This window comes from Staurois parvus, unplaced genomic scaffold, assembly GCF_062004578.1.
Source record: "Staurois parvus isolate SC_StPar_1 unplaced genomic scaffold, SC_StPar_1.0 ptg002217l, whole genome shotgun sequence".
Classification (NCBI taxonomy): domain Eukaryota; kingdom Metazoa; phylum Chordata; class Amphibia; order Anura; family Ranidae; genus Staurois; species Staurois parvus.
The window spans coordinates 1-16,572 of NW_028320013.1; the positions used below are offsets into that span (position 1 = coordinate 1).

The 16,572-nt window shown below is 54.2% G+C and overlaps 1 protein-coding gene across 1 annotated transcript in view; it reads left to right on the plus strand.

Annotated features, from left to right (window-relative positions):
• The first annotated feature begins 8,843 nt into the window (after window positions 1-8,843).
• PTK7 (protein tyrosine kinase 7 (inactive)) overlaps window positions 8,844-16,572 on the plus strand; it is a 48,149-nt gene continuing 40,420 nt past the window's right edge. Inside the window, exons 1-7 of the mRNA XM_089665488.1 lie at window positions 8,844-8,862; window positions 8,961-9,254; window positions 9,871-9,973; window positions 10,935-11,125; window positions 13,122-13,272; window positions 14,115-14,245; window positions 14,332-14,598. Coding sequence (XP_089521614.1) covers window positions 8,844-8,862; window positions 8,961-9,254; window positions 9,871-9,973; window positions 10,935-11,125; window positions 13,122-13,272; window positions 14,115-14,245; window positions 14,332-14,598 — 1,156 coding nt within the window. The remainder of the gene's footprint in view (window positions 8,863-8,960; window positions 9,255-9,870; window positions 9,974-10,934; window positions 11,126-13,121; window positions 13,273-14,114; window positions 14,246-14,331; window positions 14,599-16,572) is intronic.

The following is a 16,572-nucleotide window of genomic DNA, read 5'->3' on the forward strand; positions in this document are numbered from 1 at the left end:
TACACGGGCCAGTCGCCCTCTGCGCCGGTCCTGCGACATGTACACGGGCCGGTCACCCGGTCTCCCTCCTGGCTGGTCCTGTGATATGTATAAATTTAAGGGACTGTTGCCTTATAACTGGTTGTGTTATGCAATAAGTATAAGGACTGATCAGCCTCCAGACTGGTCCTCTGATATGTATAAGGACTGATCACCTTCTGCAATGGTCCTGTGATATATATGTATATAAATACATACATGTACAGTGCCTTGAAGAAGTCTTCCTCCCCCTTGAAGTGTCCCCCATGTTGTCAGGTTACAATGTATTTATTGGGATTGGATGTGATAGACCGACACAAAGTGGCACATAATTGTGAAGTGGAAGGAAAATGATAAATGGTTTTCAACATTTTTTACAAATAAATTCCTGAAGAGTGTGGCGGCATTTGTATTCAGCCCCTTGTATTCTGATACCCCTAACTAAAATCTAGTGGAACCAATTGCCTTCAGAAGTCACATAATTAGTAAATAGAGTCCACCTGTGTGTCATGTGATCTCAGTATAAATACAGCTGTTCTGTGAAGCCCTCTGAGGTTTGTTAGAGAACATTAGTGAACAAACAGCATCATGAAGGCCAAGGAACACACCAGACGGGTCAGGGATAATGTCGTGGAGAAGTTTAAAGCAGGGTTAGGTTATAAAAATCATCCCAAGCTTTGCCCATCTCACGGAGCACTAATCAATCCATCATCCGAAAATGGAAAGAGTACGGCACAACTGCCAACCTACCAAGACATGGCCGTCCACCTAAACTGACAGGCCGGGCAAGGAGAGCATTCATCAGAGAAGCAGCCAAGAGGCCCATGGGAACTCTGGAGGAGCTGCAGAGATCCACAGCTCAGGTGGGAGAATCTGTCCTCAGGACAACTATCAGTCGTGCACTCCACAAATCTGGCCTTTATGGAAGAGTGACAAGAAGAAAGCCATTGTTGGAAGAAAGCCATAAGAAGTCCTGTTTGCAGTTTGTGAGAAGCCATGTGGGGGACACAGCAAATATGTGGAAGAAGGGGCTCTGGTCAGAGGAGACCAAAATTGTACTTTTTGGCCTAAAAGCCAAACGCTATGTGTGGGGGGGAAAACTAACACTACATCACCCTGAACACACCATCCCCACTGTGAAACATGGTGGTGGCAGCATCATGTGGTGTAGATGCTTTTCTTCAGCAGGGACAGGGAAGCTGGTCAGAGTTGATGGGAAGATGGATGGAGCCAAACACAGGGCAATCTTAGAAGAAAACCTGTTAGTCTGCAAAAGACTTGAGACCGGGGGGGAGGTTCCCCTTCCAGCAGGACAATGACCCGAAACATCCAGCCAGAGATACAATGGAATGGTTCCGATCAAAGCATCTTCATGTGTTAGAATGGCCCAGTCACAGTCCAGACCCAAATCCAATGGAGAATCTGTGGCAAGACTTGATAATTGCTGTTCCCAGACGCCCTCCATCCAATCTGACAGAGATGAGGGATTCTGCAAAGAAGAATGGGCAGAAATGTGCCTCTCTAGATGTGCAAAGAGACATCCCCAAAAAGACTTGCAGCTGGAATTGCAGCCAAAGGGGGTCCTACAAAGTATGGACTCCGGGGGGCCGAATACAAATGTCACCACACTTTTCACAGATTTATCGGTCACAAATGTTGGAAACCATTTCTCGTTTTCCTTCCACTTCACAATTATGCGCCACTTTGTGTCAGTCCATCAAATCCAATCCCAAGAAATACATTGTAACCTGACAACATTGGGGACATTTCAAGGGGTGTGAAGACTTTTATAAGGCCCTGTACATATAAGGACCAATTAACAGTCTGTACTGGTCCTCCGATATGTACGAGGAGGGGTCGCAGTCTGTACTGGTCCTCTGATATGTACGAGGAGGGGTCGCAGTCTGGGCTGGTCCTCCGATATGTACGAGGAGGGGTCGCAGTCTGTGCTGGTCCTCTGATATGTACGAGGAGGGGTCGCAGTCTGGGCCGGTCCTCCGATATGTACGAGGAGGGGTCGCAGTCTGGGCCGGTCCTCCGATATGTACGAGGAGGGGTCGCAGTCTGGGCCGGTCCTCCGATATGTACGAGGAGGGGTTGCAGTCTGGGCCGGTCCTCCGATATGTACGAGGAGGGGTCGCAGTCTGTACTGGTCCTCTGATATGTACGAGGAGGGGTCGCAGTCTGGGCCGGTCCTCCGATATGTACGAGGAGGGGTCGCAGTCTGGGCCGGTCCTCCGATATGTACGAGGAGGGGTCGCAGTCTGGGCCGGTCCTCCGATATGTACGAGGAGGGGTCGCAGTCTGGGCCGGTCCTCCGATATGTACGAGGAGGGGTCGCAGTCTGGGCCGGTCCTCCGATATGTACGAGGAGGGGTCGCAGTCTGTACTGGTCCTCCGATATGTACGAGGAGGGGTCGCAGTCTGTACTGGTCCTCTGATATGTACGAGGAGGGGTCGCAGTCTGTACTGGTCCTCTGATATGTACGAGGAGGGGTCGCAGTCTGTACTGGTCCTCTGATATGTACGAGGAGGGGTCGCAGTCTGTACTGGTCCTCTGATATGTACGAGGAGGGGTCGCAGTCTGGGCCGGTCCTCCGATATGTACGAGGAGGGGTCACATTCTGGGCCGGTCCTCCGATATATACGAGGAGGGGTCGCAGTCTGGGCTGGTCCTGGGATGGCAGCATGATGCTGGTGAAGGTTTGTGTTGCCGGATTTCTCTGATTTCTGGTATATTCGGTTTGGTCGGTGTTGGTCGGTGTTGGTCGGTGTTGGCCGGTGTTGGCCGGTGTTGGTCGGTGTTGGCCGTGCTCCATGCTGCACCTTTGCTGTGTTTAAAGTGACATTTCAGCTGAGAAACGGAATACACGGTTGAATTACATATGAATGAGGCAGCGGAGGGGTGACTTATGGAGGTGTAATTAGTTGTACCGTCCTGGTGCATGGAGACCTCTGGGGGGGGGGGGGGGGGTTAACGGTCTGTACTGTCCTGGTGCATGGAGACCTCTGGGGGGGGGGGGGGGTAACGGTCTGTACCGTCCTGGTGCATGGAGACCTCTGGGGGGGGGGGTAACGGTCTGTACCGTCCTGGTGCATGGAGACCTCTGGGGGGGGGGGTTAACGGTCTGTACCGTCCTGGTGCATGGAGACCTCGGGGGCGGGGGTTAACGGTCTGTACCGTCCTGGTGCATGGAGACCCCTGGGAGGTAACGGTCTGTACCGTCCTGGTGTATGGAGACCTCTGGGGGGGTAACGGTCTGTACCGTCCTGGTGCATGGAGACCTCTGGGGGGGTAACGGTCTGTACCGTCCTGGTGCATGGAGACCTCTGGGGGGGTAACGGTCTGTACCGTCCTGGTGTATGGAGACCTCTGGGGGGTAACGGTCTGTACCGTCCTGGTGTATGGAGACCTCTGGGGGGTAACTGTCTGTACCGTCCTGGTGTATGGAGACCTCTGGGGGGTAACTGTCTGTACCGTCCTGGTGTATGGAGACCTCTGGGGGGGTAGCGGTCTGTACCGTTCTGGTGCATGGAGACCTCTGGGGGGGTAGCGGTCTGTACCGTCCTGGTGCATGGAGACCTCTGGGGGGGTAGCGGTCTGTACCGTCCTGGTGCATGGAGACCTCTGGGGGGGTAGCGGTCTGTACCGTCCTGGTGTATGGAGACCTCTGGGGGGTAACTGTCTGTACCGTCCTGGTGTATGGAGACCTCTGGGGGGTAACTGTCTGTACCGTCCTGGTGTATGGAGACCTCTGGGGGGGTAGCGGTCTGTACCGTTCTGGTGCATGGAGACCTCTGGGGGGGTAGCGGTCTGTACCGTCCTGGTGCATGGAGACCTCTGGGGGGGTAGCGGTCTGTACCGTCCTGGTGCATGGAGACCTCTGGGGGGGTAGCGGTCTGTACCGTCCTGGTGCATGGAGACCTCTGGGGGGGTAACGGTCTGTACCGTCCTGGTGCATGGAGACCTCTTGGGGGGTAACGGTCTGTACCGTCCTGGTGCATGGAGACCTCTGGGGGGGTAACGGTCTGTACCGTCCTGGTGCATGGAGACCCCTGGGGGGGTAACGGTCTGTACCGTCCTGGTGCATGGAGACCCCTGGGGGGGTAACGGTCTGTACCGTCCTGGTGCATGGAGACCCCTGGGGGGGTAACGGTCTGTACCGTCCTGGTGCATGGAGACCCCTGGGGGGGTAACGGTCTGTACCGTCCTGGTGCATGGAGACCCCTGGGGGGGTGACGGTCTGTACCGTCCTGGTGCATGGAGACCCCTGGGGGGGTAACGGTCTGTACCGTCCTGGTGCATGGAGACCTCTGGGGGGGTAACGGTCTGTACCGTCCTGGTGCATGGAGACCTCTGGGGGGGTAACGGTCTGTACCGTCCTGGTGCATGGAGACCTCTGGGGGGGTAACGGTCTGTACCGTCCTGGTGAATGGTGACTTCTGCAAGGCTAACTAGCTTTACTTTCTTGTTATATGGAGACCTCTGGAGGCATAACTGGCTGTACCCTTCTGGTGTATGGCACCTTGTAGAGGGGTAACTAGTGACCGTCCTGGCGTATGGCACCTTGTAGAGGGGTAACTAGTGACCGTCCTGGCGTATGGCACCTTGTAGAGGGGTAACTAGTGACCGTCCTGGTGTATGGCACCTTGTAGAGGGGTAACTAGTGACCGTCCTGGTGTATGGCACCTTGTAGAGGGGTAACTAGTGACCGTCCTGGTGTATGGCACCTTGTAGAGGGGTAACTAGTGACCGTCCTGGCGTATGGCACCTTGTAGAGGGGTAACTAGTGACCGTCCTGGCGTATGGCACCTTGTAGAGGGGTAACTAGTGACCGTCCTGGCGTATGGCACCTTGTAGAGGGGTAACTAGTGACCGTCCTGGCGTATGGCACCTTGTAGAGGGGTAACTAGTGACCGTCCTGGCGTATGGCACCTTGTAGAGGGGTAACTAGTGACCGTCATGGCGTATGGCACCTTGTAGAGGGGTAACTAGTGACCGTCATGGCGTATGGCACCTTGTAGAGGGGTAACTAGTGACCGTCCTGGTGTATGGCACCTTGTAGAGGGGTAACTAGTGACCGTCCTGGTGTACGGTGACACAGCCGGGTGGTGTTGTGGGTTCCAGGCCCGGTAGAACGCCTCAGGTGGGGAAGGGAGTCTCTTTCCTATTTGGGTAAAATTTCAGAACTGCGACTTGAGAGGAAACCACAGGCATTCGGCACACATTCCTCCCGTCCCGGATCTGCTGTGTGTGGCACGGAAGATGCTGACTGGCAGATCCGAGAACAAAGGAGTGATGTACATTGCAGACAGAGAGATTTTCTTGTCTGTCTTCTCTATGAGTAGAGTGTCAGCTCTGCGGGTTCATGTGTCACTCTTTGTTGATAATGAGGAGATGTGACCCCCGCAGTGTGACTAGTGGGGGGCTAATTACAGGGACCGGTGACAAGTGTCCCATACCAGACCTGCAGAAGACATCCTAGGTGGGGAGAGGTGTCTTCTGTGCTTCCCGTCCTCCCCCCTCCTGACACATTCCTGTACTCAGAAAACCTGCCTGTAACCTCCCCCTCCCTCTCCATTATATGTATTCTTCATGGAGCTCTCCTGATACCTCCCCCCCCACCTTCTATTGTATCCTGGCATTACTGTACAGATTTTCTTTCTTCCTTTTTTTTTCTTTTAACTCTTAAAGATTTCATGTTTGTATTGTGTATTCACCTTCAGTTGTCACTTAGCGCACCATCACAGGAGGAACTGATATACAAATCACTCCTATTGGTCATATTTTAGTAGCAGAACATATTTATACTGAAGATAATATAAAACCCATACGCCTGTCTACTGTGCTGTCCTGCCTCTCCTCCTCTCCTCTGCTTCCCTTCCACCAGCCCAATGTCTGCTCTACATCCTCCTGCCTTCCTGAGGTCTTTTCTCCGTCTTCCCACCTGCCCAGTGTCTTTCTTCTGCCACCTACCTGGGGTCTCTCCTCTTCCCACCCTGCTGCCTGCCTGGAATCTCTCATCTACATCCTCCTGCCTGCTCTCTGCTCTGTCCACCCCTTGCCTGGCCGGGGTCTCTGCTCCTCTCCTGCCTGGCCGGGGTCTCTGCTCCTCTCCTGCCTGACCGGGGTCTCTGCTCCTCTCCTGCCTGGCCGGGGTCTCTGCTCCTCTCCTGCCTGGCCGGGGTCTCTGCTCCTCTCCTGCCTGGCCGGGGTCTCTCTTCTGCTCCTCTCCTGCCTGGCCGGGGTCTCTCTTCTGCTCCTCTCCTGCCTGGCCGGGGTCTCTCTTCTGCTCCTCTCCTGCCTGGCCGGGGTCTCTCTTCTGCTCCTCTCCTGCCTGGCCGGGGTCTCTCTTCTGCTCCTCTCCTGCCTGGCCGGGGTCTCTCTTCTGCTCCTCTCCTGCCTGGCCGGGGTCTCTCTTCTGCTCCTCTCCTGCCTGGCCGGGGTCTCTCTTCTTCTCCTCCGCCCTCTTACCCCCCCCCCCCCCCCCACCACCACCACCACCACCACACCTGTCTGACCTCTCTTCTCTGCTCACCTGTCTGGAGTCTCTCCTCTGACCCCTTCCTACCAAACCTGCATCTTCTTTTTTTTTTTTTCTGCATCCTGCCTGGGGTCTCTCCTTCTTCTAGCACCTCTCTTCTGCTCCCCTTTTGCCTGTCCGGCATCTCTGCTCTTCTTTTGCCTGTCCGGCATCTCTGCTCCCCTTTTGCCTGTCCGGCGTCTCTGCTCCCCTTTTGCCTGTCCGGCGTCTCTGCTCCCCTTTTTGCCTGTCCGGCGTCTCTGCTCCCCTTTTTGCCTGTCCGGCGTCTCTGCTCCCCTTTTTGCCTGTCCGGCGTCTCTGCTCCCCTTTTTGCCTGTCCGGCGTCTCTGCTCCCCTTTTTGCCTGTCCGGCGTCTCTGCTCCCCTTTTTGCCTGTCCGGCGTCTCTGCTCCCCTTTTTGCCTGTCCGGCGTCTCTGCTCCCCTTTTTGCCTGTCCGGCGTCTCTGCTCCCCTTTTTGCCTGTCCGGCGTCTCTGCTCCCCTTTTTGCCTGTCCGGCGTCTCTGCTCCCCTTTTTGCCTGTCCGGCGTCTCTGCTCCCCTTTTTGCCTGTCCGGCGTCTCTGCTCCCCTTTTTGCCTGTCCGGCGTCTCTGCTCCCCTTTTTGCCTGTCCGGCGTCTCTGCTCCCCTTTTTGCCTGTCCGGCGTCTCTGCTCCCCTTTTTGCCTGTCCGGCGTCTCTGCTCCCCTTTTTGCCTGTCCGGCGTCTCTGCTCCCCTTTTTGCCTGTCCGGCGTCTCTGCTCCCCTTTTTGCCTGTCCGGCGTCTCTGCTCCCCTTTTTGCCTGTCCGGCGTCTCTGCTCCCCTTTTTGCCTGTCCGGCGTCTCTGCTCCCCTTTTTGCCTGTCCGGCGTCTCTGCTCCCCTTTTTGCCTGTCCGGCGTCTCTGCTCCCCTTTTTGCCTGTCCGGCGTCTCTGCTCCCCTTTTTGCCTGTCCGGCGTCTCTGCTCCCCTTTTTGCCTGTCCGGCGTCTCTGCTCCCCTTTTTGCCTGTCCGGCGTCTCTGCTCCCCTTTTTGCCTGTCCGGCGTCTCTGCTCCCCTTTTTGCCTGTCCGGCGTCTCTGCTCCCCTTTTTGCCTGTCCGGCGTCTCTGCTCCCCTTTTTGCCTGTCCGGCGTCTCTGCTCCCCTTTTTGCCTGTCCGGCGTCTCTGCTCCCCTTTTTGCCTGTCCGGCGTCTCTGCTCCCCTTTTTGCCTGTCCGGCGTCTCTGCTCCCCTTTTTGCCTGTCCGGCGTCTCTGCTCCCCTTTTTGCCTGTCCGGCGTCTCTGCTCCCCTTTTTGCCTGTCCGGCGTCTCTGCTCCCCTTTTTGCCTGTCCGGCGTCTCTGCTCCCCTTTTTGCCTGTCCGGCGTCTCTGCTCCCCTTTTTGCCTGTCCGGCGTCTCTGCTCCCCTTTTTGCCTGTCCGGCGTCTCTGCTCCCCTTTTTGCCTGTCCGGCGTCTCTGCTCCCCTTTTTGCCTGTCCGGCGTCTCTGCTCCCCTTTTTGCCTGTCCGGCGTCTCTGCTCCCCTTTTTGCCTGTCCCGGCGTCTCTGCTCCCCTTTTTGCCTGTCCCGGCGTCTCTGCTCCCCTTTTTGCCTGTCCCGGCGTCTCTGCTCCCCTTTTCGCCTGTCCCGGCGTCTCTGCTCCCCTTTTCGCCTGTCCCGGCGTCTCTGCTCCCCTTTTCGCCTGTCCCGGCGTCTCTGCTCCCCTTTTCGCCTGTCCGGCGTCTCTGCTCCCCTTTTCGCCTGTCCGGCGTCTCTGCTCCCCTTTTCGCCTGTCCGGCGTCTCTGCTCCCCTTTTCGCCTGTCCGGCGTCTCTGCTCCCCTTTTCGCCTGTCCGGCGTCTCTGCTCCCCTTTTCGCCTGTCCGGCGTCTCTGCTCCCCTTTTCGCCTGTCCGGCGTCTCTGCTCCCCTTTTCGCCTGTCCCGGCGTCTCTGCTCCCCTTTTCGCCTGTCCCGGCGTCTCTGCTCCCCTTTTCGCCTGTCCCGGCGTCTCTGCTCCCCTTTTTGCCTGTCCCGGCGTCTCTGCTCCCCTTTTTGCCTGTCCCGGCGTCTCTGCTCCCCTTTTTGCCTGTCCCGGCGTCTCCGCTCCCATCTTACCTGGCGAGCTTCTCTGCTCTGTCCACCGCCTGCCTGAGATCTTTTCCTTGTCTTCCCATCTTCTCGCCTGCCTATCATGTCACCTCCACCTCTCTCCTGCTTGCCTGGCATCTCTCCTCTGCACCCCCATCCTGCTTGCCTGGCATCTCTCCTCTGCACCCCCATCCTTACCCCTGCCTGGGGTCTCTCTCCTGCTTTTCTGCCACCTGCCAGTCAATGAGGCTTGGCTTGAAGTGTATATATTGGTGGAGGGGCTTTGTCAGGCAACATCAGGTCAGTGTTGGGACAATATGTCGCTGTGACTGTATTGACTGTCTTTGTTTCCCTCTCCAGCCGTCAGTACGAGGGCCGCCATCATATTCAGCAAGCAGCCATCATCTCAGGATGCTTTAAATGGAAGAAGTGCCTTTCTGCGCTGCGAGGTGGAGGACCCCTCCGGAGTACAGTTTGAATGGTTCCACAATGGAGCCCCCTTAATAGACACCGAGCGGCGATACCACGAGGGGGGCAGTCTGACAATCACAGCTGTGGACAGGAAACTGGATGGCGGGAGCTTCCAATGTGTGGCGAAAAATCCAAGTACGGGAGAGGAAGCGCACAGCGTCAATGCTTCTTTCAATATTAAATGTGAGTACCAGATCGATGACCATAAAAACGGTACAAATGCCACCAAACATTGTAGGAGCAAATTGGATCGTGCTTTGCTGGGTTTTTTTTTGCCTTCCTCTGGATCAACTGTGGGTGTAGGATTATAACTTTTGTTTTTTTTTTAATGGTTGAACTGGATGGATTTTTGTCTTTTTTAAGCCAGATTAACTACACTATGTGACAAACCTGAATCAGTCGGATCAGCATGTGGATGGACTGGTGCAAGACAAACAGGATTGGCTTGGCAGGCTCCAGTAGACTTCAACAAAATGGCAGCCATCTGCGGTCTGCCTAGAGGCCTCTACGATTAAGCTCTGAAAAGGGAGAAAGGTGTCTAAGGAGTTCTTTACAGGTGGAGAACAGGAGCTAAAGCCACCTTTTTGACTCATTTCATTCCCATTTATGCAACAGGGAGTCTGTGTCTGTATGTAGATGGCCACCATTTTGTTGAAGTCTACTAGAGCGATGGCTGGCCTTCAGGGTGCCCTGGACAGATGTTTTGCGGTGTTTCTAATAACAAGAACATGTTAGTGACCCTTATTCTGTGGGGTAGGGGGACAGAGCTTCCATTAACCCCGCATTTTGTTTTTTGTAGGGATCGAGAGTGGAGCTGTGTCCTTGCAGAACCCAAGCAGCATTGCTGATATTCAAAACCTATCACCAGTCACTCTACGTTGTCACATTGATGGGCACCCACGGTAAGGAAGACGCTGCTTGCAATGGTGTTGTGTGAACGTGGCTCCCCCCCATTGCTGACCCTTTGGTCCAGAGCGGCTCCCCCCATTGCTGACCCTTTGGTCCAGAGCGGCTCCCCCCATTGCTGACCCTTTGGTCCAGAGCGGCTCCCCCCATTGCTGACCCTTTGGTCCAGAGCGGCTCCCCCCATTGCGGACCCTTTGGTCCAGAGCGGCTCCCCCCATTGCTGACCCTTTGGTCCAGAGCGGCTCCCCCCATTGCTGACCCTTTGGTCCAGAGCGGCTCCCCCCATTGCTGACCCTTTGGTCCAGAGCGGCTCCCCCCATTGCTGACCCTTTGGTCCAGAGCGGCTCCCCCCATTGCGGACCCTTTGGTCCAGAGCGGCTCCCCCCATTGCGGACCCTTTGGTCCAGAGCGGCTCCCCCCATTGCGGACCCTTTGGTCCAGAGCGGCTCCCCCCATTGCGGACCCTTTGGTCCAGAGCGGCTCCCCCCATTGCGGACCCTTTGGTCCAGAGCGGCTCCCCCCATTGCGGACCCTTTGGTCCAGAGCGGCTCCCCCCATTGCGGACCCTTTGGTCCAGAGCGGCTCCCCCCATTGCGGACCCTTTGGTCCAGAGCGGCTCCCCCCATTGCGGACCCTTTGGTCCAGAGCGGCTCCCCCCATTGCGGACCCTTTGGTCCAGAGCGGCTCCCCCCATTGCGGACCCTTTGGTCCAGAGCGGCTCCCCCCATTGCGGACCCTTTGGTCCAGAGTGGCTCCATCTAATCATTTTCCATCACAGAGATGCCCAGTTAAAGTGGAACTAAAGGCAAGGGGGGGAGGAAGGGGGTGGGGGGAATGGAACCTGGCATTGGTTCTGGCTGGGTGAGGTTGGTTCTCAATGGAAAGAATTGGCCCTGGCAGTACTTACTACTTTGTGTTTTTTTTTATTTTTTTATATATATATATTTCTTCCAACAGTCCGCTATGTCAGTGGTACCGAGATGTGACGTCACTGGCAGATGATGGGCAGTCCCATTCCATTAATAACAAGGAGCGCACTCTGACCATACACAGCGCGGGGCCCGATGACAGCGGAGAGTATTACTGCTGTGCGAACAACGCGGCCGGAGCCGTCTGCAGCAACCATAACTTCACACTGAATATAATCGGTGAGACCTTCCTGTGCATGTGCTATGTCCACCCAGAACTGAAATCCAGCCGGTGATCTATTTGGAAAACTTAATATTTCTTTGTTTACTTGGTGTACCCCATTACCCCCCCAACCCTGAGGGTACAAGGGGAATATTATACACTTCTACTCTTTTAATGTATTTACAGCCAGAATGAACCATTTGGAAACTTGGGCACTGCCCAAGGGCCCGGGGTCAGTAGGGGGCCCCATGAGATGCCCCTGGTACCTTTTTCATAGGCTTTTTTGAGTTTGGGCAAGGACACAGGGGCCCCATAATCTCCTATTGCCCAGGGGCCCCATGAGTTGTCCATCCCTGGTGCCTACAACAACCAATCAGGCATTACAAGATCAGGTCCAATCTAATGTAATTTCAGTCTAACGCAGGCTGTAGACAAGTTGAAAAACAAAAGTTTTTGTCGATTGAAAATGGCTCATACGATTGTGCCATCCATTGTTTTTCGATTTTCTAAAAAAATAAAAATACAGCAGCATGTTGGATCCGGCACTTTCGCTTGCGGCATAAAAATTGCACGTTGCAGCTGGCACACTAATGATGCGAAAAACGAACGATTGACACAAATTTTGTTCATTTTTTCGACTCGTCAATGGCCTGCTTTAGCCTAGGTTCACATCTGTGCGGTTTGCACTGGCGCGGCAGAACATTTATTTGAATGGGCTGCCATGCCTTTTGAAACGCAGGGAAAAGGCCCCTGCACTCGTTTGGAATCGCAGCCCCCACGGGAACGCAAGTACAGTGTGGTTCCCAGTGCAGGTGCTATTTCCAGTGTGGGCGGTGCGCCATTAGGACTAATTCCACTCGCTCGCAGCTCCTGCGTTTTCTCTGTGTGGGTAGTTGCGGCTGCAGGAAAAGGTGCCGTTCCCTCACCGGTGACTACCCACACAGGTGTGAACCTAGCCTTAGGGCCAGTCTGCATTCAGAACTGCATGTGCATCGTAAAGGAACGCTGTGCGGTTCCTACGCGATTCGCATGCAGTTCTGTGAAGTGCGATTTCAGCTCATTCATTCTGAATGGACTGAAATTGCACCCCAGCGCACCAAAAGTAGCGCATGCAGTTCTTTTGAAAACCATACTGCAACCGGATTGCATGGTACTGCATTTGCGACCTGCGTTTGGGGTGTCATGAACTTATTAACACGCGCTGCAGATCGCAACTGGAGTGTGTTTTGAATGCAGTGCGGGAAACTCGCACAGAAAGCGGGTTTCCCGCACAGTGTCCTGGTGTGAATCGGCCCTTGACTGACAGCTTCCCCAGCCCCTCCCCTCAGTTTCCTGATTTATTGCTGACTTGATAAAGGAACACAGTGGCTAAATGGTTAGCACTTACGCCTGGCAGTACTCTGGTCGCTGGTTCAAATCCCAACCATGGCACCACCTGCCTGGAGTTTCCATGTTCTCCCTGTGCCTACGTGGGTTTCCTCCGGGTACTCCAGTTTCCTCCCACACTCCAAAGACATGCTGGTAGGTTAGTTGGCTCCTGTCTAAATTGTCCCTAGTATGTGTATGTATGAATGTGAGTTAGGGACCTTAGATTGTACGCCCCTTGAGGGTTAGGGACCGACGTGAATGTACAATATATATTTTACGGCACTATATAAGTACCTGAAATAAATAAAACTTTTACAAAATGTATACAAATAAAGGAATCTGTTACAAATTGACATTTCTAGGATCCAGTGGGTGTTGAAGGTGGGAGGGGATATATTGCTTGGATGGGATAAGTGAGTAGATTTGGTGGGGGGGGAGTCACCCATCAATTTTATTTATATATATATATATATATATATATATATATGAGAGATTGATCATGCATGGGGTCTGCTGGAGGCTATGATGGATGTGATGAGTGTAGATCTCAATCAGTCAGTCTCTGATCTCCGATTGAGGCTGCGTCAGGGCCATTTTCATACTCCTCCTGCAGTACTGATCCTCCAGCATCTTTTCCTTTTTCAGATGAAAGTTCCCCTCAGGCTGAGATCATCCCTGAAGATCAGATTGTCAATAAGAATGAAGATGCCATCTTCCACTGTAAATTCACCGCAGTGCCGCCTCCTGTACTGGAGTGGTTCTTCAAAGACAACAGCTCACTGGTGAACAGAAATCGGTGAGGGGAAAAGCTGCCGCATTGCATTGGGGTTTGGGACAATATTAGTAGAGGGAGGTCAAAGGGAGATGGAAAGCTCTCACCAGCTGTATGGCTGTGTGTGTGCCAGTATACAGTGTTAATCGTCCTCTTCAATGGAGAATTGTGTATGGCCTGTAGGACTCATCAGTGGAGAATTGTATGCAGCTCATATGATCGCCTGGCCTGGCCGGGTCCAGACGGGGAACGGGCGGGCCTGGCCGGGGCGGTCCAGACGGGGAACGGGCGGGCCTGGCCGGGGCGGTCCAGACGGGGAACGGGCGGGCCTGGCCGGGGCGGGGCCAGACGGGGAACGGGCGGGGCCAGACGGGGAACGGGCGGGGCTGGGCGGTCCAGACGGGGAACGGGCGGGCCTGGCCGGGGCGGTCCAGATGGGGAACGGGCGGGCCGGGGCGGGCCTGGCCGGGGAGGGAGGGGTGTGTCTGGCCTTGGGGAGGGGGGGGCCAGACAGGAACGGTTGCACCCCTGTAAACCCATCATGGTAATGTTTGAACCACAGGCCACTTTATAGTGTCCATTCTCCCGGGTCAGTGACAGCAAAGACGTTTATGAGCATTTATCCTTTATAGCCATTCTCCTGGAGTCCCTGTCTCATCACAATATAAGCTGGGCAGAGTTCTTCATTGAAGCAGAAAGTGTTTAGGACTTCAGAGAAGGTAGCTTCTACTTCCAGAACCTGTCCCTTCACAAACACAGGCAGCTCTCTAGAAGGAGGTTATTGGAATTGAACAGTTGTGCCGCCCTGTCTCTCCCTGCGTGGTGTGTAACCAGCATCCTTTGTTGTATCCCTCGTCTCCCTGTAGGATCACCGTCTTCCAGAATGGCTCCCTTCACATCAGTTCTGTCGGTGTGCGTAATACCGGCACCTACCGCTGCGTGGGGACAGGACAACGGGGCAAGCAGCTCACTCTGCAAGCAAAGCTTAGCCTGGCCAGTAAGATCTAATCCAAAGATGAGACGCTGTAATCTTCTCTCCAGTCCGTCAGCAAGGAGTGTAATGAGAGATTGTTTTTCTTGCAGAAATCGAGGACATGCGCCCCTTGTCTCCCCGGATTCTCACCGCCGGCTCATTGCACCACGTCATCTGCAGGCAGCCAGACGGACTGCCGACACCTACTGTGTGGTGGACGAGGAGTGGGCAACGTGTTCCGGAGCAGGGGAGGGTGTACCAGACTGGCTATGAATTGGTTTTCAGTCCCATAATGGAGGAGGATACTGGGGTGTACACATGCCACGCTGCAAACAAGGCTGGCGAGAGACAACAGGATCTGGAAATCACTGTGGCAAGTAAGAGTAGAATCCGGCCTTCAGGTCGTTACACTTTAACCACTTGATCTCCTGTAGATCTTGCCCACTTCATGGATAGACCATTTTTTCGCTATTCAGCACTGTGCTACTTTAACTGGTAATTGTGCGGACATGCAACATTGTACCAAAAATACATTTTTATAAAAAAATTTTCACTCAAGCAGAGCTTGCTTTTGTTGGTATTTGATCACCACTGCGTTTTTTAAAAACAATAGACCGCAATTTTGCTGATAAAATTTTTTTTTCTCTTTTTTCTTATAAAACATTCATATCCATACATTGTACATTTTTCCTTTTTAGATTTACTAAAATCATATAATAGGAAGTCAAACCTGAACACTTTCAATTTGTATGCAGTCAGGCAGGCCCTTGCACTACATCGTTGAAGGTAAATCTAAAAGAAATGAAACAAGAAATTTGTATAATGTACAGCCAGCTTTACTGACACTGACCTCAATAGCGACACTAATACTGTACACTGGCTGGGAAGGGGTTAACATCTAGGGGTAAGCAAAGGGTCAGCTGTGCTACTTTTACTTTACTAGCTGTCTGTTTCTTCTCCCTGCTTTTCAGGGAGAAGAAACAGCCAGATCTCTGTTTCCTGTACACAAAGTTCTGTGTTTTTGTAAACACAGAACTCAGTGTGTTGATTGGACACAGCCGATCAGCTGACCTTCAGCCAAGATCAATGGTTGAAATCAGCTGCCAAACTAATGCTATGTCCAATCACAGTATGTGTTAGCAAGGGGCGCATTCCTAAATGAACCTGGAAGAAAGGCCTGATGTAGTTGTACAGGTACATGATTGGGCCTGCACCTGCCACTCTCCTACAGTATATTTATTGTGAGCGGTCGGCAGGTGGCTAACCATTTCTTTCTAGGCAGTACCAACACAGCTTCTTGTCCATCTCCTGGCAGGATCAACACAGCCCCTTACCCTACACCTGTCTCCCGGCAGCACCAGCATAGTCCCTTGCTCTTCAGCCGCCTCCCGGCAGCACCAGCACAGTCCCTTGCTCTTCAGCCGCCTCCCGGCAGCACCAGCACAGTCCCTTGCTCTTCAGCCGCCTCCCGGCAGCACCAGCACAGTCCCTTGCTCTTCAGCCGCCTCCCGGCAGCACCAGCACAGTCCCTTGCTCTTCAGCCGCCTCCCGGCAGCACCAGCACAGTCCCTTGCTCTTCAGCCGCCTCCCGGCAGCACCAGCACAGTCCCTTGCTCTTCAGCCGCCTCCCGGCAGCACCAGCACAGTCCCTTGCTCTTCAGCCGCCTCCCGGCAGCACCAGCACTGCCCATTGACCTGTACCTATCTCCCAGCTGCGCCCACACAGCCCTCTGCCAGGGCCGTGGATAATGGGGTACCACCAGTCCTCCTGTACGGGGCCCAGGCCAGCAGGGGGCCTGGGCAGGTGAGTGACTTGGATGTGGGCAGAGAGGGTGACCGGCACAGCACGGTGGGCAATTACAGCCAGCTGGCTTCTACTCTCCGGCTGGCTTTCAGCAGCAGTAGAGACCCATACAGGGGATCTATCCCACTAATTGCCCAACCCCCCCCCCCCAAACACACATCACCCTCCCTGTGCAAATACAGTTCCCCCTGCTGCCTAGGCCCCTCACCTTTGCAGTGCTGCTGGCTTCCCCCCTCTCCAACCCACCAGTAGCTGCAATAGGATCCTTCAGGATTGTAAGTGGGGGAAGGGTTCAGTAGATGTGTCATATTTGCAAGCCCCTTCCTTTCCTGAATGATCACAATGTGTGATTGGTTCCTGTCGCTCACTGTGTTCATTCATAACTGAAGCATAGTAAACTGTTTTGTTTTTTTTTTTGGGGAAGGGGGCCCTGTCAAGTTGGCTGTATGGGGCCCCGTGGTTTCTAACAGCAGCCCTGCACTTGTCCGCCATGCTTTTACCCTACAGCTATTTATTTGCCATTCACCTGATTCCCTGATATTTTGTA